The 22869-nt window shown below is 43.0% G+C and overlaps 1 protein-coding gene and 1 long non-coding RNA gene across 4 annotated transcripts in view; one reads left to right on the top strand and one right to left on the bottom strand.

Annotated features, from left to right (window-relative positions):
• SLC45A4 (solute carrier family 45 member 4) overlaps positions 1-21068 on the top strand; it is a 287627-nt gene extending 266559 nt beyond the window's left edge. For all 3 annotated transcript variants that reach the window (XM_089689534.1, XM_089689535.1, XM_089689536.1), the window contains exons 7-8: positions 1036-1247; positions 2325-21068. In XM_089689534.1, the coding sequence (XP_089545660.1) occupies positions 1036-1247; positions 2325-2684 (572 nt within the window). In that variant the 3' untranslated portion in view covers positions 2685-21068. The remainder of the gene's footprint in view (positions 1-1035; positions 1248-2324) is intronic.
• LOC149452298 (uncharacterized) lies at positions 1299-2781 on the bottom strand. Its single transcript, XR_016314896.1, has 2 exons — positions 2299-2781; positions 1299-1529 (listed from the first exon to the last, which is right to left on the bottom strand). It is a non-coding gene; the product is annotated as an uncharacterized LOC149452298 (long non-coding RNA).
• Positions 21069-22869: the final 1801 nt, after the last annotated feature.

The following is a 22869-nucleotide window of genomic DNA, read 5'->3' as shown; positions in this document are numbered from 1 at the left end:
TCAGATTTGACAGGTGTGGCAAAACTTTAGAGAAAAGCTTAATCATTGTGTACTAGCAACAGGCACACATGAGAGGGGCAGTCCTAAACTGGCAGTACTCATTAACACTAGAGAACATTTGGAAAGTAACAGTGTATTTGTAAATTTGCACGCCCATCGAACCAGTTATTCCTGCCTTATCCGCACTACCTCATCGGCAATCCTTCCTCCATTGCAGCTTGTGACAGTAACCAGTGCCTCCGGGCATGGGGGAGCTTGTGATATAACCCAATGTGTGATTGAGGCTAGCAGCCAATTGCTAGGCCTGAGCACTGACTGGAAGATGAATGTTACTGCTCCATATAGTGAAGGGAGGAGCTAAGAGGGAGTAAATTTGTAAATTTGCATGCCCACCAAACCAGTTATTCCTGCCTTATCCGCACTACCTCATCGGCAATCCTTCCTCCATTGCAGCTTGTGACAGTAACCAGTGCCTCCAGGCATGGGGAAGCTTGTGATATAACCCAATGTGTGATTGAGGCTAGCAGCCAATTGCTAGGCCTGAGCACTGACTGGAAGATGAATGTTACTGCTCCATATAGTGAAGGGAGGAGCTAAGAGGAAGTAAATTTGAAAATTTGCACGCCCACCGAACCAGTTATTCCTGCCTTATCCGCATTACCTCATCGGCAATCCTTCCTCCATTGCAGCTTGTGACAGTAACCAGTGCCTCCGGGCATGGGGGAGCTTGTGATATAACCCAATGTGTGATTGAGGCTAGCAGCCAATTGCTAGGCCTGAGCACTGACTGGAAGATGAATGTTACTGCTCCATATAGTGAAGGGAGGAGCTAAGAGGGAGTGCTGGTAAAGTGAGTATAACTAGTGCAGGAGACCTTTAGAAAGACATTGTCACTTAGCCCTCCATTGACATAGTGACAGGGTGTCCTTGAACCACTTTCAGATACATGTTCCAGTATGTGTACAAGCCACACAATACTGCCGTGGTGCCTCTGCAAGTATGATTCCTGACACTGTTTATCTGTGCTTTCTGCAGCCTTGTTACAGAAGTACCTGGATAACTATGACCTCAGCATCAAAATCATCTACATCCTAGGAACGCTTGGCTTCTCCATTGGCACAGCAGTGATGTTCATCTTTCCCAATGTCTACGTCTCTATGATCATGATCAGCACCATGGGAATAGTGTCAATGAGTATTTCATACTGCCCATATGCCCTGCTGGGACAGTACCACGAAATGAAAGAGGTAAGTGGCAAGTGGATGAAATATTCGCATTTACAAGACCAACACAAAGACCCGAACTCAAAAATACTTTTATTTTTTTTTCTCAGTTGGAGGTGTGTTTTAAATTACAGTAGGAATGTGTAAATAAGAACGCATGCAAATTTTTGGAGCAAAGCGATAGGATCTTCTGTTGATGTATTTTAGCATTGAGAGAATGCCGTACTGTTAAGACAATCCACTTCCAGTGTTGGTCATGTGATGTGGCAATCTCTCTGCTCCCTAGTCCAGGTTGTTCTGTATGAACTGTCAGATGAGGAAGTAAAACAAGGATTACCAAATATGACCATTCCTATTGCATTTGCTCAGGCAAAGCAGTGTAATGTAAGAGTGCATACAGGTCAAAGGTTGTTTAGACTTCTAGTAAAAGCAGTTAGCCGATTGCATAATCAAGGAATATAACTTATAATAAAACGTTAAATTACAAAATTTCCTTTTTGAACGTGCGCCTAAAAAGGCTGGCAGAGGACAAAGGATTAGGCACGAGTATGGCCTGTAGTCCTTGCAACTGGTCTTTTTACCATTACTGACATACCATGCCTTCTTACATGCTGTGTAGAGGCAGCCATCTTGGTAGAGCTGCAGGTCTTTGCTTCCTCATGATATGGAGGAAAAATATTCACGAACTAGCAGGTGAAGTGTAAAAAGCACAGAAATGACTGGCAGAAGCAGGGAGATTCTTTCACTGCAGGTGTTAAGGTACCACATCCTCTCCAGCAAGCAGCGCAGTAATGAAATCACCAGAGCTCACTCCAAATCTATTGAGACTATCACAGGCAACATTGCCATCAATGATCTCACAGTGCAGATACTGTATACATTTATGAAGTTTAAGGCACATTAGTGCATAGGCACAGAAAGTGTAGTTATTTTCAAGAGGAATTCAAGACAAAAGTTACATTTTTCAACAGATTACTTAAGCACAGTTACAATTCCTAGATTTTCCTGAAAGCAGATCTTTACTTTTTGAGTTCAGATACACTTTAGAACTATAGATTCACTTTAAATTGCTTACCAGTTCTTCAATCTGTTTATCTGCAGTACATCCACCACAGCCCTGGGAACTCGAAGAGAGGCTTTGGCATAGACTGCGCCATCCTGTCCTGCCAAGTTTACATCTCCCAGATTTTGGTGGCCTCAGCTTTGGGAGCCGTGGTTGATGCTGTGGGTTCAGTCCGAGTAATTCCTCTGGTGGCCTCCATAGGCTCCTTCTTAGGATTTCTCACAGCTACATTCTTAGTGATATACCCTGAGGTTCCAGAAGAGAACAAGGAGGAGTCGAAACGTCCAGCAAATGGCGCCATCGCTAATGGGGTAGATCCAGAAAAACCACTTGTGTTGCAGCTCTCTCCGAAAGGGTCTACAGTTCCTCCAGAAGTGGAGAACGAGTCGGCAGTCTGAGCAGGTGATGTGTTCAACCCGCAACATTCCTACCCTCACAGACACATCTGTGGCGGCAATCTAATCAGGTGCACGTCTGGACTGGAAACCAATTGCAATACGATGCCTCGCTATTCTCCTTTCTTGCCAGGGGAGGGGCATTTCCAGTTTCTAAGTGAAGATAAAAAAAATAAAAGGAAATTAAATGGAAGCTCCTTTAATTTGCCCTTTCTAGAATCTTTCGATTAGATGATGCTTTTTCTGCATGATCCTTAAAACCTAATGCTATATGAAGTTTAGCCAACTACATCTAAGTTTGAAGTTTTTGTAATGACACTGCTATAAACCTTTTTTTTCTACTGTTTTACTTGTCAAAAGTATGCAGTTGTGTTAATGAAGCATTAAAGTGCAAATGCATACTGGAATGGCCATAGTTTGAGCTGGGCTAGTACTCCAGGGAAAGCATTTAGTTGGCTCAAAGCTGGCAATGCCAGGATGACCTTGGGAGTCTTATCTTCCAATCTACTGTTTGAATACAGCCTATAGTGCTGCTAGGAAGAGTTCTACAATATTGCTGATCCTTCCTGGCCCAGCCCAAAAAAAATGGCTTCCGCTTGCCAAGGTAACAGTTGCACTTTAAAAAGCCTTGCTGGGTGGTTCTCAAGCTTGGTTTTGCCAGACTTCTTGGCAACTCTTTTGAAGTGGTTAAGTAAAAATATAGTTTTCGTTTTTTGTTTTTACAAACTGTAGAGCACTGCTATAATTTATTTAATAGACAAGAATATTTTGGTTACATTCAACTCGAGTAAAGAGATCATTCATAAAAAAAAATAGTAAGTTAGACTTGTATCTGAGGACAGGTGGCAGTAGAACCATTAAAATTGGGCCAGAGGTTGGAAACCATCACCCTAGTCTAGTGTTCCCCAAACCGGGGGGGTCATGTACTACAGACAATAACACATCGTCTGTGTGGGTTGTAGGTTTATTTTTACAAGGCTATCCTATATGGGAAATTTTACTCATTATGGAGGTGGCCAACAGCAGACACTAAGAAGGTGTTGATGTAACCTCATGTTTACAAGGGTGCTTCTGAAGAGGGTAGTGTTCTGTTTGGACACTGACTCTTTAGGTGGTTGAAAAGGTAGAAGCTTTTAAATTGATGCTCCAAGCAAAGTAAAATTGCTTATTTGAAATCCATGCTAGCCATCGTTCTATAATGGTACCATTTTGGTAATAATGGTGATCTGCCTCCTTGCATAAAGGTTCTCAGCCTTGTATATCTCATACACCTTTGTTTGCATTTGTGTCTTCTGCTGGTTCTTTTTATGTACAGTACAGGTCACAGCTACAAACACCCAATTTGACTCTCAGAACACATTAAATTGTGAAAATATGAAGTCTTATCCACGCTGCTTACCTGTGACATAGTGCTGTATATCATATCTTTACAATGCACCATTGGAGGTGGCAGCATGGAAAAAACCTAGACTATATAGCCAGATGTATGGATACACCACTAATAATGATTGGGTTCAGGTGTTTCTAGTGAAGTGTACTGTTAAGATCACAGCAAACAAACACATTTTAGATAATTGTGTTCTTTTAGCCTTTGTGGCAACAGTTTTGGGAAGGCACCTTTCTGTTCCAGCATGACTGTGCCCCTGTGTACAAAAGCAAGTTCCATAAATAAATGGTTTGATGAGTTTGGTATGGAGGAACTTGAGAGCCCTGATCTCAGCCAGGTCATGTTGGAAGACCTGGTCATAATCAACATTCTAATATCTTAAGGGTGTTCAGTAAGAACACCATTAAGATGATTGGATCGTTGATTATGACCAGGTCTTCCAACATTAGTAACTAATATCACAAATGCTTTTTGGTTGAATGGACATTCTAAACACTTGTGGAAAGCCTTCCCAGAGTTTCCATGATTTTGGAAATCTAATATCCAACAAGCTCATAGAGGTGTAATAGTCTGGTGTCCTCAACTGATTGGCTATATAGTGCAATAATGAAAAATTGGAAAGATGGTGACTGTGGTACATGACCAACCAAACTATGGGAAACCCTGGCCTAATCAATCTAGTTGCAACCTATCCTAACAGTCTATATGAGTAGTTCTTTTTCATTCTAGCTCTGTGACACCAAGCTAAAAGGCCTATATAGAGGACTTTTCTTTATTATTTCTTCATGGAATTCTTCATTTCGAATGTAAAAATACTTTGGTTTTGTTTAAATGCCCAACGGATCCGTCCGATGGCAGGTTAATGTAAGATTATATTAGAAGTTTTTCCTTAGTCCATCTGAAATCTGGATTTTCTTTCACTTGACATCAGGGGTCCTAAGCAATATTGCCCTCTTGTTTCTCTGAAAAAAAAAATCATTCGGGAGCAGCTTGAGAAATAAATATGGGGGCTATTTTTTTATATTGCAGAGAAAAAAAATCTGCTTTCTTTTAAAGCAACTGCTGTAGACTTTTGTCTTTCTTTTTTTTCTTGCAGCCAGTTTCTAATTCGTATATTGGTTGTCAAGATAATGCTGTACAGATAGGCTTTTATTTGACAACAAATTTTGGTAGGTGGTCACTGTTGTAATGCTTGCCTAAGAAACTAATTTGCACGGCTATAGAAGCAGTGTTACTGTTGACACACTCGTATTTATGCATCTTCGGGGCTTGCGTTGAGATCTTTTACTGCTATGATGTCACTGGTGGATTGGTCCAGAGACTTTCTTGTTTTACCACCACCAGCCAGTGAGAATCTACTTTCTTATCTTTACAACGTGCATACAGAGAGACGCTTGTAGGCCCTTTTAATAAGGCAGCGTAAAGAGTAGCTTTGATGACCCACTTCAACCAGCCGGCTTTTCGTCTACTCAGGTCAGGTTGGTTAAACTTTCTACTTAGTTGCTGTGGATAGTATTTTGCACATCCATAAAAAGCACCCGTCATGAAAGAAATTTGTAAGCTACCATTGTGACCACTTCTGAAAATGCTACTTGACTGGCTGTCACATTAACATTGTTGCTTCATTATTTTGTGTCTGACATAGAACAAGTATACAGATGAGAACCTCTGAAGATGAGGTCAGTCTTGAAGTCTGTGGGTCAACATGAGAGCAAGCCAACAAGCATTGTTAGTAGTGTGATTTCGTATCCATCCATTAGAACTTCTGAGAGGACCTTTAACATTTTTCAAGAGTCAAGCTAGGTCTATAGAGAGGAGCAGTAAACCACAAATACTGTGCACCACTACTAATAGGAATCAGGCCTACATATGCAATAGGCCTGCTCCAGTATGGTTTTAGGAACCATACATTATAAAAGGGGTTTTAAAACAGTAACACTAATTGATAAGATTATTAGGGTCTGTGTTGACTGGCCCTAATAATCTGCAAACACATCAGTTTGAGATCATTTAGAATGCATTGACAGGTACTTTTTACCTACAGTTGACCTGCTCCTCCTTTGCATTTGACTTACCTCAGATGCTTTTGCATTCTCATAGACGTATATAGGGAGAAAAGCATCTCTAATGTGAACCAAAGCCCATTGACGCAGGCTCTTAGGCTGATATCCTTCACTCGAAACACTGTAACACAAATATATTTTCCCTTTAAATGAAGCCCGTCATGAGACCAAATACCCATATGAGAAGCCTCATATGGGAGTTTTTATTCTGTGATGCCCTGGTGAAGTTGCATTGAATCTGCTCAGCTGGACTCTAAGCAATATCAATATTCATGTGTAAGTGCTCAGGGTTCCGTATAGCCCTACGGTTCCTCCAGAGTATGCTAGGGGTTTATTGAAAGATGAGCATTTTCTGCCCCTCAGATAAATTGCCACTGACACTGAATTTTTAAACTATGGAGATCTTTCTCCCAATAGTCACAATTATAAAGAGACCCTTTTCCCAATTACCACCAATAAAAAGAGACCCTTCTCCCAATGGCCATCAGAGTAAGGAGGCCCTTCTCTCAGCGACCACCAAAGTAAGAAGGCCCTTGTTCCAATGACCAGCAACATAAGGAGACCCTTCTCCCAATGACCACCAATGAAAGGGGATCCTTCTCCCATTACCCAACACTCTAAGGGAGCTCTTCGCTGACCACCAATTAAAGTAGGGATTTCATTGGCCATACTGTAAACGTAAGGGGCACTTTTCCACAGACCATCCATGTGGATGGACACTACTATTTTCAATGTCTGCATATCTCTTTTGGACTTTTATAAGTATTTGTTTAATTTTATTGTTATTATTGAAAATAATTTAGATACATATATCAGCTCTAGTATTCAAATGCATAAAATACGCCACATTCCTTACCCTTTTATTTATTTTTACATTGCACCTTACTGTTCATGACAAAGTAACATGAGCTGTAGATATAGTGATCATAGCAGAAGTTTCTTAAGACCCAAAAATTATTTTATTGGTTCTTCTATGTTAAAAAGGTTAAGAAAGGCTTTAGAACCTCGGAGTTCGAGAATGGCACTTACACTTTTTTTTTTCTTTTGTTAAAAGTCAAAGGTAATAATAGACATAAGTATGGGCAGATTCACTGAACATAATGTGACCCTTGATTATATACTCATCATTTCCTACATACCCAGCAGACCTTTACCCTGATGTGGTCTGTATGATGTGCAATGCTCTGGAGTAACGATGGTAGATATAAGTCATTGGGCATTGTCTGTGGAAACCACAAATGGCTGAAGCTCAGTGCCCCTTCGCAATCACTTTTTCAGTTTGCTGTAACCTGATTCATTATTTCATCCTGACACATGGATGATTTGTTTGTGATGACCTGTAAAGACAGGCAATCTAAAGCCTCCCAGCCACTTAAAGCCTATTTCCAAGATAAACCCCCGCCCCGGTATTCTTTATCCTTTGTCCCTGCAAATGAATCACTAGCTTATATTAAACAAAAAGAAAAACTAAACTAAAACCCATGCCTTGAAATTACTGTAACAACACAGTTCTTGATTCTTCTTTCTTCAGGGCTTTAGTGTGGGAGGGTCTTTCTTCTTCATTCACTGTTGATGTGGAAGCTTCTTATTGACTGGAAGGAGAGTCTCATCCAAAGGGTTCTCTCAGGGCCTGGAAGGCATAATGCGTTCACCTTCCCTTCATTCCCCTGCTGCCTTGCCTACCTGAATTCTTCTCCGTTCACTGTTGATGTGGAAGCTTTTTATTGACTGGAAGGAGAGTCTCATCCAAAGGGTTCTCTCAGGGCCTGGAAGGCATAATGCATTCACCTTCCCTTCGTTCCCCTGCTGCCTTGGCTACCTGAATTCTTCTTTGTTCACTGTTGATGTGGAAGCTTCTTATTGACTGGAAGGAGAGTCTCATCCAAAGGGTTCTCTCAGGGCCTGGAAGGCATAATGCGTTCACCTTCCCTTCGTTTCCCTGCTGCCTTGCCTACCTGAATTCTTCTTCGTTCACTGTTGATGTGGAAGCTTCTCATTGACTGGAAGGAGCGTCTCATCCAACGGGTTCTCTCAGGGCCTGGAAGGCATAATGCGTTCACCTTCCCTTCGTTCCCCTGCTGCCTTGCCTACCTGAATTCTTCTTCGTTCACTGTTGATGTGGAAGCTTCTCATTGACTGGAAGGAGTGTCTCATCCAACGGGTTCTCTCAGGGCCTGGAAGGCATAATGCGTTCACCTTCTCTTTGTTCCCCTGCTGCCTTGCCTACTTGAAAAGCTTTGCGTCAGTACCTGTCAAGGCATACCCAGAGTTAAAGCGTAACTGTGCCCAAACTATAGACATTAAACAATTTACATATTTGTAGCCAGCAGTACAAGAGCTTTAAATCAACGAAAATCTTTTTTTTTATCAATGCGTATTAATACGGAGGTGAATGAGGGCTTGTTTTAAATCGCTTTTACTGCTTTGTTCAGTATATGAAAAAAAAATGCTTGATCTAGGCACAGATTCAATGACTTCTCTCCCCAACATGACAGTGTTCAGGCCTGGCAATTGGCCACTAAGGCTTGAGAACTGCATGTTGGAAGTTGGGGGAAGAAGGTTAGAGGCTCCCTCATTCCTTGGAAGAATGGTGTATATCCAAAGGCTTCAACAGGCCAACACTACAGCTGGGTGAGCACAGGAAAGGTAGGCATCAGTGGGTGTGAGATGGGAGCCCCTAATTAGGGCTGTTTAAGTCCCACCATGTCCTGCTAGACAACTAGTGCCTGTGAGTTTCTCGTAGCACACCACACAATTAAGGCACCCCCATCACTTTATTACTGTCCGTTCAGCCATGTTTTCTCCTTTATTATCCATTGTCATCAAAGTGGAGCCAGTTTACTTATGAGGAATATTGACTGACAAGTGCCTCAACTAATGTCACGGTTCCTCATGGCCTAGTTGGCCCCATCTTTCCTCGCTGTTGACTCAACCATAGAAAAGTGACAGGTACTCTTAGTAACAAACCACCAGTCCCTGCAATTTTACAATAAATGTACAGTTGACAATTTTAGATGGATGTGCAATCCCCGCCTATGCTGCAACGTTGCTCCTAGGTTAAATCAACAATCACAATACATAGTGGAGTCTGTCCGTGTTCTAGTGTCACCGTGCCCTTAACAAGGTTTCCTTTATTTCTGAGCTGCTCGTGTTATTTCAGAAGTTGGAGAATATTCTGCGCTTTTAGTGCTTTGGGTGTTTTTAAAATCTTTAGTGTCGGAGGTCCTGAACTTTCTCAGACGTTGCATGGGGACCCTTCCGGCGGCAAGCACCAAACTTCTTTCGCTCTGCTTTGCACTTTTACGAAAAAGTTATTCTGAATCTTCAGTGATTATATTGAAATGCATGGTATAATATGTGTATAGTACATAAATGGCATGTATTAAAATAAGAATTTTTGCCTTAATTGCATCTATTTGAGACATGACAGGTGTACCGGAGCTGACTTGAAGGTTGTGGCCTTGATTTCAATGACACTTGAAGAAGTAAGCTATGCCTAAAGCCCAGTTGAAGTCACAGAAAAGGCTATGCAGTCAGGTAGACTGTAATATCTCTTTCCTCCATTTTCCTTGCATCCTTGCAGGGAATTTAAATATGACCTCTGCAATGCAAGTCTGTGATGAGGGGTGTGGCTGCTATTCAGCTCTGCCATCACAGAGCACTGCAATGTGAGCGCAGGAAGCAGCTGTGCATGGATAAAAAAGGTATTCTAAAGCATTTCTAAGCAAACATCGGCCTCAAATCATAACATATATAGGGGTACAGATCTACAAAGAGATAAAACCTTGTAAGACTTCAATTGGGCTTTTATGGACTTGTCTTAGCTGCAGGGGCGGACTGACCATTCGAGTACTCGGGCACTGCCGAGGGCCCGGGGTCAGTAGGGGGCCCCATGAGATGTTTTTTGATACCTTTCACAGGCTTTTTTGGGTGTGGTTTGATTGTTGGCGAGGACACAGAGGCCCCATGATTTGCTATTGCCCAGGGGCCCCATGAGTTGTCAGTCCGCCCCTGCTTAGCTGCAAGACATGATTCCATCTTTCTGGCAAACAAGTCTGTTTTGCAAACAGTATTTGATATCCTCTTGTTCTGGTATTCTTGTACAGGTTGTTAATTTATACAGGGACCGTGGTTCCATATCTGCTTGGCACTGCAACTCCCCAGATTTTGGTTTAAAAAGATCTTAAACCCTCAGTTTAAGCACTTTCAGCGGCTGATTTGATCACCAACTGAATATGCAGCTTCTTTTTCTTTAAAAAGTTTAAGTTGGTGCCATGACTGCCTCTCCAGGTTTCCTATTTCAGAGTGGCTTCTTTCTCATGCAGCATCCTATGGAGCCAGCTCTCGTGTAGAGACTAGAGTTTTGTCTCGCTGTACCGTAAGCATCAATAGAAACACACAGCCCCATAGCCCACAATGGCAAGGATGTCCTCTGTTTTTCCCTCTTCTTCCCCCATCTTCTCTCCAGAGACTCGAGTTGTATCCCCCTGCGCTGTATGCATCCATAGAAGCCCCATAGCCTAGGATGGCAAGGTGCTTCCCTGCTCCTCCCTCTTTTTCCCCCTTCTTCTCTCCAGAGACTCAAGTTGTGTCCCCCTGCACTGTGTGCATCCATAGAAGCTCCATAGCCTAGGATGGCAAGGTGCTTCCCTGCTCCTCCCTCTTCTTCATCCTTTTCTCCAGAGACTTGAGTTGTGTCCCCCTGCGCTGTGTGCATCCATAGAAGCCCCATAGCTTAGGATGGCAAGGTGCTTCCCTGTTCCTCCCTCTTCTTCCTCCTTCTTCTCTCCAGAGACTTGAGTTGTGTCCCCCTGCACTGTGTGCATCCATAGAAGCCCCATAGCCTAGGATGGCAAGGTGCTTCCCTGCTCCTTCCTCTTCTTCCCCCTTCTTCTCTCCAGAGACTCAAGTTGTGTCCCCCTGCACTGTGTGCATCCATAGAAGCCCCATAGCCTAGGATGGCAAGGTGCTTTCTTGCTCCTCCTTCTTCTTCCCCCTTCTTCTCTCCAGAGACTCGAGTTGTGTCCCCCTGCACTGTGTGCATCCATAGAAGCCCCATAGCCTAGGATGGCAAAGTGCTTCCTTGCTCCTCCCTCTTCTTCCCCCTTCTTCTCTCCAGAGACTCGAGTTGTGTCCCCCTGCACTGTGTGCATCCATAGAAGCCCCATAGCCTAGGATGGCAAAGTGCTTCCTTGCTCCTCCCTCTTCTTCCCCCTTCTTCTCTCCAGAGACTCGAGTTGTGTCCCCCTGCACTGTGTGCATCCATAGAAGCCCCATAGCCTAGGATGGCAAGGTGCTTCCCTGCTCCTCCCTCTTCTTCCCCCTTCTTCTCTTCAGAGACTCGAGTTGTGTCCCCCTGCACTGTGTGCATCCATAGAAGACCCATAGCCTAGGATGGCAAGGTGCTTTCCTGCTCCTCCCTCTCCCTTCCCCAAGCTAAGAGACTGGCTTAAGGACTACACTGTCCACTACTAACTCTTTCCTGTGAAGACTGGAAGTTCAGGGAAGCAGCACAGAGACTGCAAATGCCAGCAGCATAGAACGTTGTGTGCAGGGAGGGTAGGGTTGGAGGAGCTTTGGAGTGCCTAGCAATTCTAGGCTATGGGGTTTCTATTGTCGATGATTTTTTTAGGGAGGTAACTCTAGTTCCTGCATGCATGGGTGGTTCTTAGGATGCTGCAAGAGAAGGGAGCCACACTAAAACAGGAACCCGGGGGCAGAAATTAGCCACTCCCAGAAGAGGAGTGGACTATGATGTGCAAGGGGGGAGGAGACTGTCCTTAAGAGATTGATAGCGAATTGGCACGCATTTTAAACTGTGTATACTACAATATCCTATACAAGGCTTAGAGGAACAAGATACTGATCCTGTTTACAGAACTGATTACTTTGCTGCCTTGATTTAGGGTATGTTAATGCAATGATGGGGTTGGACTTCAGAACAGGTTTGAATGGCCTAGGTCCATCACCTGTGGAAGGAAGTCCCAGCATGCACTGGGACTTGTATTGCTTTAACAGCTGAAGGGCCATCAGCAGCCCAATAGAGTAGCCTGATTTTTGTGTGCTGCAATAAGAATGTTTATGCAGATTGTAGATATACTATAGATTCTTACCTATGCTAGCTCTAGAAGCCTGATGGCTACACTGATCTGCTGTCATCAGGCGGTAAAGATTTTATTGGTGGCAATACGACTTCTTAATTTAGTTACTTGAATATATGTCTGAACTGCATCTCCAAGGCGTGCTGTTTAAAAGTTGTTTTTTCTCTTTTTTTTAAGATTTATTGTAAAGTAGTTGGATAAGCCTGTTGCAACGATATAAAATTGATAATAAAACAGTCGTTTAGCTGCTGATAACGCATTGCATAGAGACGCGTCGCCGCTGTAAGCTCTGTGGAAAAGGGACTTTCACATGGCTAATATAGTGACCAGCTGACCGCAAATCCTCCATGTTAGACTTTGGTAGACCGGACATAAAATAGGATGGTATGCTACATGTGGTTACACCTCATCAGAATAAACTAGAATTTTTAGAACTGGCTGAATGCTAATCTTTTCTGCGTGATCTACGTGGAGCTGACCAATCAAAATCCATGTGTGTTCAGTCCTGTGGGGTCAGAATAGAGCTAACTTATCATAATAGAGGTCTTGCTATCCTGAAAAGAACATCAGTTCTCTCTAGTTTCCCTTTTGTGTGTAAAATTGGGCAAACCATGAAGGGTTTTGGTATTGGTGTCAGCCTTGATGGGGGGTGTGGACAGTTTTCTTGCATTGGGGTCACAATGGAAAGCTTGAGTTGATGGGAGTGATGGGTAGCAGATGGGATGGGGAGAAGGTAGGAACACATCATATGCTCCATTCTGATGCCTGTGTTTAGGAGGCTTTAGGTGTAACTCAATCCATAGCTCAGATTTACGTGGACATGCTTTAGCTCGCTCCCTCAATGGCCTCCAAGAGAAGACTCCCTGACATCTTTAGCCTTTCAACATCTGCTGCAGCCTTATGTGGAGCAGCATGGTCTCCATCTGTTCTTATCTAATTAAGGTTTACCCTGAGTTGCAGGTTCACAGTACTCCATTCACTGTTTCGGGAGTGATGGGTGGAAGTTGAGATGGGAAGGAGTTGGAAACCTGTCCTATGCTCCGTTTTGATGCCTGTGTTAAAGAGGCTTTAAGATGTGACTGCATTCACAGTTTACATTTATATGGACACCCACTGATTCACTCCCACAGTGGCCTCTTAAGATCCAAGGGAAGACTCCCCCTGACATCTTTGGCCTTTCAACATCTGCTGCTGCCTTATGTGGAGCAGTATGGTCTCAATCTGTTCTTATCTAATTAAGGTTTACCCTGAGTTGCAGGTTCTCAGTACTCCATTCACTGTTTCGGGAGTGATGGGTGGAAGTTGAGATGGGAAGGAGTTGGAAACCTGTCCTATGCTCCGTTTTAATGCCTGTGTTAAAGAGGCTTTAAGATGTGACTGCATTCATAGTTTACATTTATATGGACACCCACTGATTCACTCCCACAGTGGCTTCTTAAGATCCAAGGGAAGACTCCCCCCCATGACATCTTTGGTCCTCCTGCTGTGGCCTTGCTCGGCCTGATGTGGCACAGTGTGGTCTTGGTTGCTCTGTTTGAATCTACCTGGGGTGTATCCTAAGCTGCAGATTCAAATTACTTGGTATATGGTTCAGTCAGGTTGATGGGAGGGGGTAGAAGTTCGTGTGGAGAGACTTTACTACCTCGGTCAGTTTTGTGTGAACTTAAAACGATAGAAGAGTGACTGCAGGAAAAGACCAAGTGCTACATCAAATCTGCCCATTTTTTAAGTTTTTGTTTTAATTGGTTGTTGCCATTTATGTCAAAAATAGCATAAAACTAACTTTATTTAAAAAACAAATGAAATCCCTCTGGTTCTGTCTACAAAGCAGAGAGGGATCTTCTCTTAGAATTGGTGTAATACACAGACCCCAGGATAGTCTATAGATTGTGAGAACTTGTTGATCGATAACTCCAATGACAATGAAGGAAGAGGTTTTATTATGGATGACCTCAACATGCTGGACATGAACTGGAGATTAAATAATCCTGTAACAGAAAATTTAGTCTTTTAAAGGAAGCTGAGAGACAAACCGTAAGCAGGCCATAGATAATGCGATTTTCTTTCTTGCAATGCGTCAGTCATTGTTGATGGGGGAATCCCTCCCGGGGACTGTGTTCTCTCGGCAGGTACGAAGTGGATATAGCAACTGGCAATAATCACATGCTAAAAATCTGACATGCTGGTTGCACTCAAGTCGATCGACTTGGGTACAATCAGCTTGCCCATAGATGGTTCAAATTTTGGCCAGTCCCTGCTGAACCAGGCCATGATTCGAACCATCTATGGGCCGGCTTTAGTTGTAGCATAATAATAAAAAATGAAATACACCCTTATGGTATCTTGGAAACATTTTAACTTGGCTTCACCTAGATGTTTGTTGGGCTCATCCTGTCCCTCAGTCCTACTGGCTGTTGGAGGTTTACAGATAGACTTGCAGTGGAGGGTTGGAAATGCAGGCCCCAGGTCCCAAAAGTCTGTAACAAGGGGCAGCACCTAGTGCAGGAGATGGAAGTGGAGGCCTCGGGTCCCAGAAGTCAGTAGTAATGAGATACTCAAGTGGATAATTGGAGGACTCGGGCACAGGTGTTCGTGTAAACCACAATCGGTCCTTTATGCAGGCCATAGATGGGTCGAATTCCAAACTAATTTTCTCTAGAAAATCAGAAATTTCATGCATTTTGTAATCCGATGGCGCCACAATTGATTTCGAAATTCAGCCAACCGAGCCTTTAATTTCGCTTCATGATGCTACAGAAAATAATTTTCGTGGCCAAGATTTTTCTTTCCAGGTCACAGCTCACCCTCATTTCTTTTTTGATTACATTTCTCACACGATTTTCCCATCAATGATTAGAAATTCGTTTGTTTTTCCCGAAAATTTCCAACATGCCCGATTGCTCAGATTCGATGGCCGCTCAAATTCGGCCCTTGCTGTGGCCCACTAATGGTGTGAAATTCGAACAAACATTCTTAGAAAAGATTTTCGAAAGAAAATTCTTTCGGAATTCAACCCTTTACTCTTTGTTTACCTCCAATTGCTGGTTTGTCTTGGAGTCAAAGTTGATCATTGTGATATCATTGAAGACAATGCCCCGTGTGAACACTGCGGACAAATGTATAATGGGCAACTGTTGCCTATAGCTTGCAAAGAATTGCACGATGTATGCTGTAGGAAAGGCAGTCTGCTGTCACCAGAAGGGATGAAGTGGCTTTGCCGCCAGACCATTTCAACAGCAATCTTCCTATGAGATGATATGTGCATGTAATGTATTTACATGTAAAGGCTTTGTGTAGATACATAAAAAGCATGAGAATGCTGCTGGTCACCATCATCTTAGATGTGATATCAGCAGACTTTGAGCTATCGCTCAAGTGACACACTCCTATTCCTCAGCAGCTACATATAAAATGTTAAGTAGGAAAAGAAGGAGCAGAGGAGCTGGGCCAGTACAGGCAGTAAGTAGACACTCCCAGAAGAGGAGGGGGCTAAGATGTGCAAAGGAGGGAGGGGGGCTTTGCTTGGAAATTGACTCTTTCTGGAGTAGATGAATTTGCTAACCAAGTTCAGAGGCACATTGCAGGTCAATAATTAAAGTTTTTTCTGATAAAAAAAAAAGAAAAATGCAAGTTAGCATTTCAAATACTTGATTTTTCCGGCATATTTATGTATTTTTTTTTTTTAGTTAGTGACAGGGTCTTTTTAACATCTACTGTATTTGTAAAAAAATATATAGAGAGAAGCCACTACTGAATCATAGGCTATATTGGTGATATCTGACCATTGAATGTTTGTTGGGTTCAGGTAGACTGACAATCAGATCCAAGCATGTATGGCCTGTTTGCAGGGGTTGTGATCACCCGGCCACACACATTTTTTTTCCTTGCTTTCATTATGGACAATGTGAGGAGCACAGTGAATAAGATATGAAAAAGAAAAAAAAAATGGAAAACTAGCAATAATATTTTCAAGAAGGTGAGTCTGTTGTAGGCTCCTTCCACCAGTATTTCTTTTATATCTAGTTAAATTGGACTATTAAAAACGAAAGGTCTTCTTCCCTGACTCCCTGAGTCCCCCACTACCCAAACAAGGAACGAAAGCCTAATAATAAATATTTAATAGAAAAAAAAAATGATCCCAACTTTCGGGAGGCTCAGGTGACACCATTGCATCTTACCTACAGGAATCCATTCTGGTGGGTTTTGGAAATGGCAGTGAGGGCGGTGACACCACCTTGTGACCTCCCTACTATCATTGAGCTGAACACACAGTATGTCTAATGCCTCATTCACACCATCGGGCAGAAAGACTGATGGAGAAACTTGCAGAGACATCAGTTTACATTGGTTTTTATGCGCTATCCAATGAGTTTAATACACGCTGTAGATTCCTGCACAGATAGAATCCACACGTGATACTAGTGTTGTGAACAGGACATATAGAGAACAATTGTGCCCTTGCACAACGCATGCAGAAAAACTCACGTCTTTGCACCATGGTGGGAACGAGGCCTAAATGAGGATAGGTAGCAAAAGAGCCATGAGCTTAGCTGATACATTACCAGGCACCAGAGCTGTGGACAGAAGTCTGGGAAAGGGAGGGGCAGCGGGACAAGAAATTTTACATTTATTTTCCAGTTCACTGCACTGTCCTCAGTAGCTCACCAATCATTTTCAGCATCCCAGAACTCATGGCCTCAGTCCAAATTCCTGCACCTTCAGCCCTCAGATCAACCCCAATTCCTGCACCTTCACCCCTCAGATCACTCCTATTCCAGCACCTTCACTCCTCAGATCAGAACCAATTCCTTCACCTCTCTGATCAGCCACAATTCCTGCATCTTCACACCTCAGATCAACCCCAATTCCTGCACCTTCACCCCTCAGATCAACCCCAATTCCTGCACCTTCACCCCTCAGATCAACCCCAATTCCTGCACCTTCACACCTTAGATCATCCCAATTCCTGCATCTTCACACCTCAGATCACTCCTATTCCAGCACCTTCACTCCTCAGATCAGAGCCAATTCCTTCACCTTCACCTCTCTGATCAGCCACAATTCCTGCATATTCACACCTCAGATCACCCAGTTCCAACACCTTCAGCCCTCAGATCAGCATAATTCCTGCACTTTCAGACCTCAGATCACCCCAATTCCTGCATCTTCACAATTCAGATCATCCCAATTCTTGCACCTTCAGCCCTCAGATCATCCTCAATTCCTGCACCTTCAGCCCTCAGATCATCCTCAATTCCTGCACCTTCAGCCCTCAGATCACCCCAATTCTTGCACCTTCAGCCCTCAGATCAGCCTCAATTCCTGCACCTTCAGCCCTCAGATCACCCCAATTCTTGCACCTTCAGCCCTCAGACCACCCCAATTCCTGCATTTTCAGACCTCAGGCCACCCCAATTCCTGCACCCTCAAAAATGCAGAGGTTTTAAATTTATACCTGCTTCAGCTGGAGGTTCCACATGGAGAAGGATTCAGAGGTAGTTGGGTAGGTGGGCTTCTTCATGGCATGCACAGGCAGGCCTACACTGTTACTGGAAGGAGGGTTGGTACCTTAACATCTGTGACATCAGGCGGGCCTCTCAGAAACATCATGGGGGGTGGACGTGGTGTGGCAGGAAAGGCTTTGTATTTTGACAGTGTAGAGAGCCATTAATTACAGCCTATAGCATCAGGTTATATTTGTAGGGAACAGAGGCTTACCAGAGCGTTCTCCAGTAGGCCAGTCTGAACCATGTAGACATGCCACATACCGTTCTTTCATGTGCCACTGCAAATGACATTGTGTGGCTAACCTGGCACACGTGACTTAGTTTGCCTATCTCTGTGTCAGATTAAACATCCAAGTTAAATGCATAGCAAAAGGTATATTGCAAGCTTGCACCAAGTACACCTAAGAAAGCAAATTTTGAATTCCAATTTTCCATACTTTAACACAAATGGCCACCAAAATGCAGATATAATACATACAGTCCCTAGAACATGTATTGCCATTATTACATAAGTAAATCAGTGCTAAAATATTTGCCGGCTGGAGTCACAGTGAAATCTATCTTTGCACAAGCTGTAAATGTGTGTATGGATAAAATGAAGTGATGAGTTAAGAGGAATACTAAAAACACCAAAAATAAATAGCTTGTATTGGGATGTCTGGGTTTCCTGAGTTGGAGTGGATGTACAGTATATAAGTCTATATATATATATATATATATATATATATAGTATCATTTGTGGAGACGTATTGTGGGGACTTGGAGGTTCAGCTGCAACCTGCTAATTGTACCAGCTGAGAAATTAAAGTGCCCGGATTGTGAAAGGGAAACTCGAGGCTAGTTAAAAAGATTTTCCCTTAAGGTCCGTTATATGTATATAGTACATCGGTTTTTAGAAAATGTTCTTTGCTGCATCTGTTCGTTAAATTTTGAGATGGGCCATCCCAGTGCACTTCATGGAAGACTTGAGAGCAGTGCACCCTACAGTCTTTTATGTTGGCCCTACATGCATAGGTTTCTTTTCTTCAGCTTGCAGGCTTTACAAAAAAGAAAATTAACAAATTCCACCATCCACGCCAGCTTTTGTGTTCCCAAACAGTAGCTGAAACTGATTGGCTGTGGTCACTGTTCAGCCAACAGTTTTCTTCCCGGCTCCTTCAATCTTCAGATCAAAGTTTGTCAGTTTTCTGCAGAAAACCGGAAAAAATTTGATCCACGTACGGCCAGCCCTAGATGTGCAATGATCCTAAGGAGGCCTGTGATTTGAACTCAAACCTATGGGCCCACCTTAGCTAGTAAGGTATTCCTGGGACTCTGCTTGGCTTGCCTTCAAAGTTCTTGGGGTTCTACAAAAATCTGAGCTTCTAATGAGCAATTATTGACCATACAGCCTGCTGGTAGATACATACAGCCTCCTCTTGTTGGCCAAGCCCTTCAATTCCCTGCCAAATGCAGGAGACTGCTTTACTTGGCAGTGGGAAGGCTTGTCCCGGGAGGAGGTTGCCTGTAATTGACTAGGAAGTCGTGTGCTCCATGGTTGGTAACATCTAGAGGAGCCTGCTATAGGAGCTTGGAGCTGAACTAAGCGCAAAGATTTTCTGGAGGTTTTTTTTCAGCAATCAGAATCCTCATGGGGTGATCAAACTTTTCTTACTGCATTGCTCTAGACGACATTACTCATGTAGGGACTGTTGGTGAGAGATTAGCTTTCCCTCATTCTGTCTCCTCCATTGCCTGAGGGAGTGCATTTAGCGCAGTCATATGTCGTCGATCCCCATGTCGTACCGAAAATCTACAACTAATCCGATCAGCTGCTTGTCCTAGCATCATCCTTCAGTCCGATCGTTGTGCACACGTAGAATGTCATGGTCGTCTTTCAAGAGTATGGAATGATCTTTTGCGACCGTTTTTAGAGCACCGTTCATTACGCGCCTGCTGTCCTTGTCTTTTTATGTACATAGATCACTTATCGTACGGATCACTTCTAGAACCTGCTGCACACCCTAAAGGAACGCTTTGCGTGTTTGATATTTTTGATATGATCATCCAGAATTAAGCAGCCCTTGGCTCTTCAGCTGTTTCGGTTCTGACCACGTCCTGAGACTTGTAATCCTTCATCAGCTGATGAGCCCAAGGGCCCCCAAAAGTCTGGCCCTCTGAATCTTCTTTCAGAGATCTTTTGAATTTAGAATCCCAGACACCATGTATATTCCCCTATATCACATATAACTGTCAGAAAATCTGCTTTATGAAGAGTTAAATATTTTGCTAAGCGACATTTAATATAAAGAATGCGTGTTACAGATGTAGGAACTCTAAATACAGAAAGGCACACTTAAAGGAGAACTCCTGAATGGTTGGAATACCTTATGTAAATAGCCATTAACCTGTGTCAGCTTGTTTGGTTTTTTGTTTTTTTTGGTTCAAAAGAAAAATGTAAATTATATATGAAAAGAAAAATCGGTCCTTTTTAGGATTGAACAACAAACCTGTGACGCCGCATTGCGCTCAGTTCAGTTTGATGCTGTAGTAGCTCCGCCCACCTCGGCATATGCAGCGATTGCAAACTAGACGGAAGCTGATTCTACGCTCGAGTGCCAGGACTGTTACAGCTCACAATCAAATAACAAAGCCACCAGATACAAATATCTTGCCGATGTATTCGTTTCATGGAAGTTTTTATTATTCTGAAGGAAGTTCTCCTTTAAGCACTCCTAAGTTACATTGTGCTAGCGCTCGATCCGAAGTAACACAACTATGGAAAAGATGTACAGAGTTTTTTTGAATGCCTGAAGTGCTGCGTGGTAGGCATCTCAACATGAATATGTTTATGATCTGGTTCCATAGTGAACTGCCCATATGACAAATACTTTTTTTTATCAACTTATTAAGTTGACCACTATGGTAGCTCTTGCTGAGTTTAGTAAACTTTTATAGATGTGTGTGTTAAACACATGAAAAATGTTTTAAAGAGGAAAAAGGGATTAAGTAAGAGTGACGTCACACGTGATTGATCTTTGAATGATTTGGTTTTGCTGTATAACTTTTTTTTTTTTTTTTTGATTTGTACACTGTTTGGCTTGTTATTTTTTTTCCCTGTTTTTGGAGTATGATCATTTGCATGACTTTTTTTTTTTTTTCCTGTATTTTTTTCAAGCCATGTTCTGTAATTTCTGTTTTATTTGTATGATCTGGTTTAATTTAAAATTGATTTTAAAGTTAAATAAAAAAAAGATTTTGGATTGTCAAATCCTGCACACCGTATACAGTGAATTTCGATACGTTGTTCAACAGTTCGATCTTAATAAACATTTCAATAACAGGTTGAATTATGTGTGTACGTGTCTTTGTTTTTTTCCTTTCATCCAAAATGATTGCTTATTGAGTGAACAGTCTCTACTACTGCAGCCATTCTCGGCTGGGGTTCTGTGGAACCCTAGGTTTCCTCCACAGGTAGCTGGGGGTTCTTTGAGCTTTGGCTGGTTGACCCATTTGATGGTACCCTAGTTGGGGGGCCAATGCCACTGAACAGAGATAGCTGTAAAACAAATTTTTAGCTGCCTGTAAGGGTAGCACTTCAACCACCACAGTTTTATTCTTCCCACTGACCACCAATGTAAGGGGCATTTTTCCTACTGACCACCAATGTAAGGAGCATTCTTCCCACTGATCACCAATGTAAGGGACATTCATCCCACTGATCACCAATGTAAGGGACATTCTTCCCACTGATCACCAATGTAAGGGACATTCTTCCCACTGACCTCCAATGTAAGGAACATTCTTCCCACTGATCACCAATGTAAGGGACATTCTTCCCACTGACCTCCAATATAAGGAACATTCTTCCCACTGATCACCAATGTAAGGAACATTCTTCCCACTGATCACCAATGTAAGGGACATTCTTCCCACTGACCACCAATGTAAGGGACATTCTTCCCACTGATCACCAATGTAAGCAGTATTCTTCCCACTGACCACCAATGTAAGGAGCATTCTTCCCACTGATCACCAATGTAAGGGGCATTCTTCCCACTGATCACCAATGTAAGGGGCATTCTTCCCACTGACCACCAATGTAAGGGACATTCTTCCCACTGATCACCAATGTAAGGAGCATTCTTCCCACTGACCACCAATGTAAGGGACATTCTTCCCACTGATCACCAATGTAAGGAGCATTCTTCCCACTGACCACCAATGTAAGGGACATTCTTCCCACTGATCACCAATGTAAGGAGTATTCTTCCCACTGATCACCAATGTAAGGAGCATTCTTCCCACTGACCCCCAATGTAAGGAGCATTCTTCCCACTGACCACCAATGTAAGGAGTATTCTTCCCACTTACCATCAATGTAAGGAACATTCTTCCCACTGATCACCAATGTAAGGAACATTCTTCCCGCTGATCACCAATGTAAGGGACATTCTTCCCGCTGACCACCAATGTAAGGGACATTCTTCCCGCTGACCACCAATGTAAGGGACAATCTTCCCACTGACCACCAATGTAAGGGGCATTCTTCCCACTGATCACCAATGTAAGGGACATTCTTCCCACTGATCACCAATGTAAGGGACATTCTTCCCACTGATCACCAATGTAAGGACCATTCTTCCCGCTGACCACCAATGTAAGGGACATTCTTCCCGCTGACCACCAATGTAAGGGACATTCTTCCCACTGATCACCAATGTAAGGAACATTCTTCCCACTGATCACCAATGTAAGGGACATTCTTCCCACTGACCACCAATGTAAGGGACTGATTGGGATAGGGAGTTCCATAGGATGGAAGAGGCTCAGGAGAAGTCCTGGAAGTGAGCAAGAGAACAAGAGAGCAGGAGGTCTTGGGAGGTACGAAGAGAAGAATTAGGTTGGTATTTTGAGACTAGATTACCGATGTAACAGGGCTGAGTTGTGGATGGCTTCTAAGTTATTGTTAGTATTTTGAATTGAATTCTTTGGGTGAGTGGCAGCCAATGGAGGGATTGGCAGAGAGGGGCAGCAAACACTGAGCAGTCGGTAAAGTAGATGAGTTTGTCAAAAGCATTCATTAAGGACTGAAGGATGGATAGCCTATGTAAAGGTAAGCCAATGAGGAGGGAGTTGCAGTAATCGAGG

This window comes from Staurois parvus, unplaced genomic scaffold, assembly GCF_062004578.1.
Source record: "Staurois parvus isolate SC_StPar_1 unplaced genomic scaffold, SC_StPar_1.0 ptg000485l, whole genome shotgun sequence".
Classification (NCBI taxonomy): domain Eukaryota; kingdom Metazoa; phylum Chordata; class Amphibia; order Anura; family Ranidae; genus Staurois; species Staurois parvus.
Note: the sequence above shows the minus strand (reverse complement) of the source record. Positions and strands in the feature narration are given on the sequence as shown.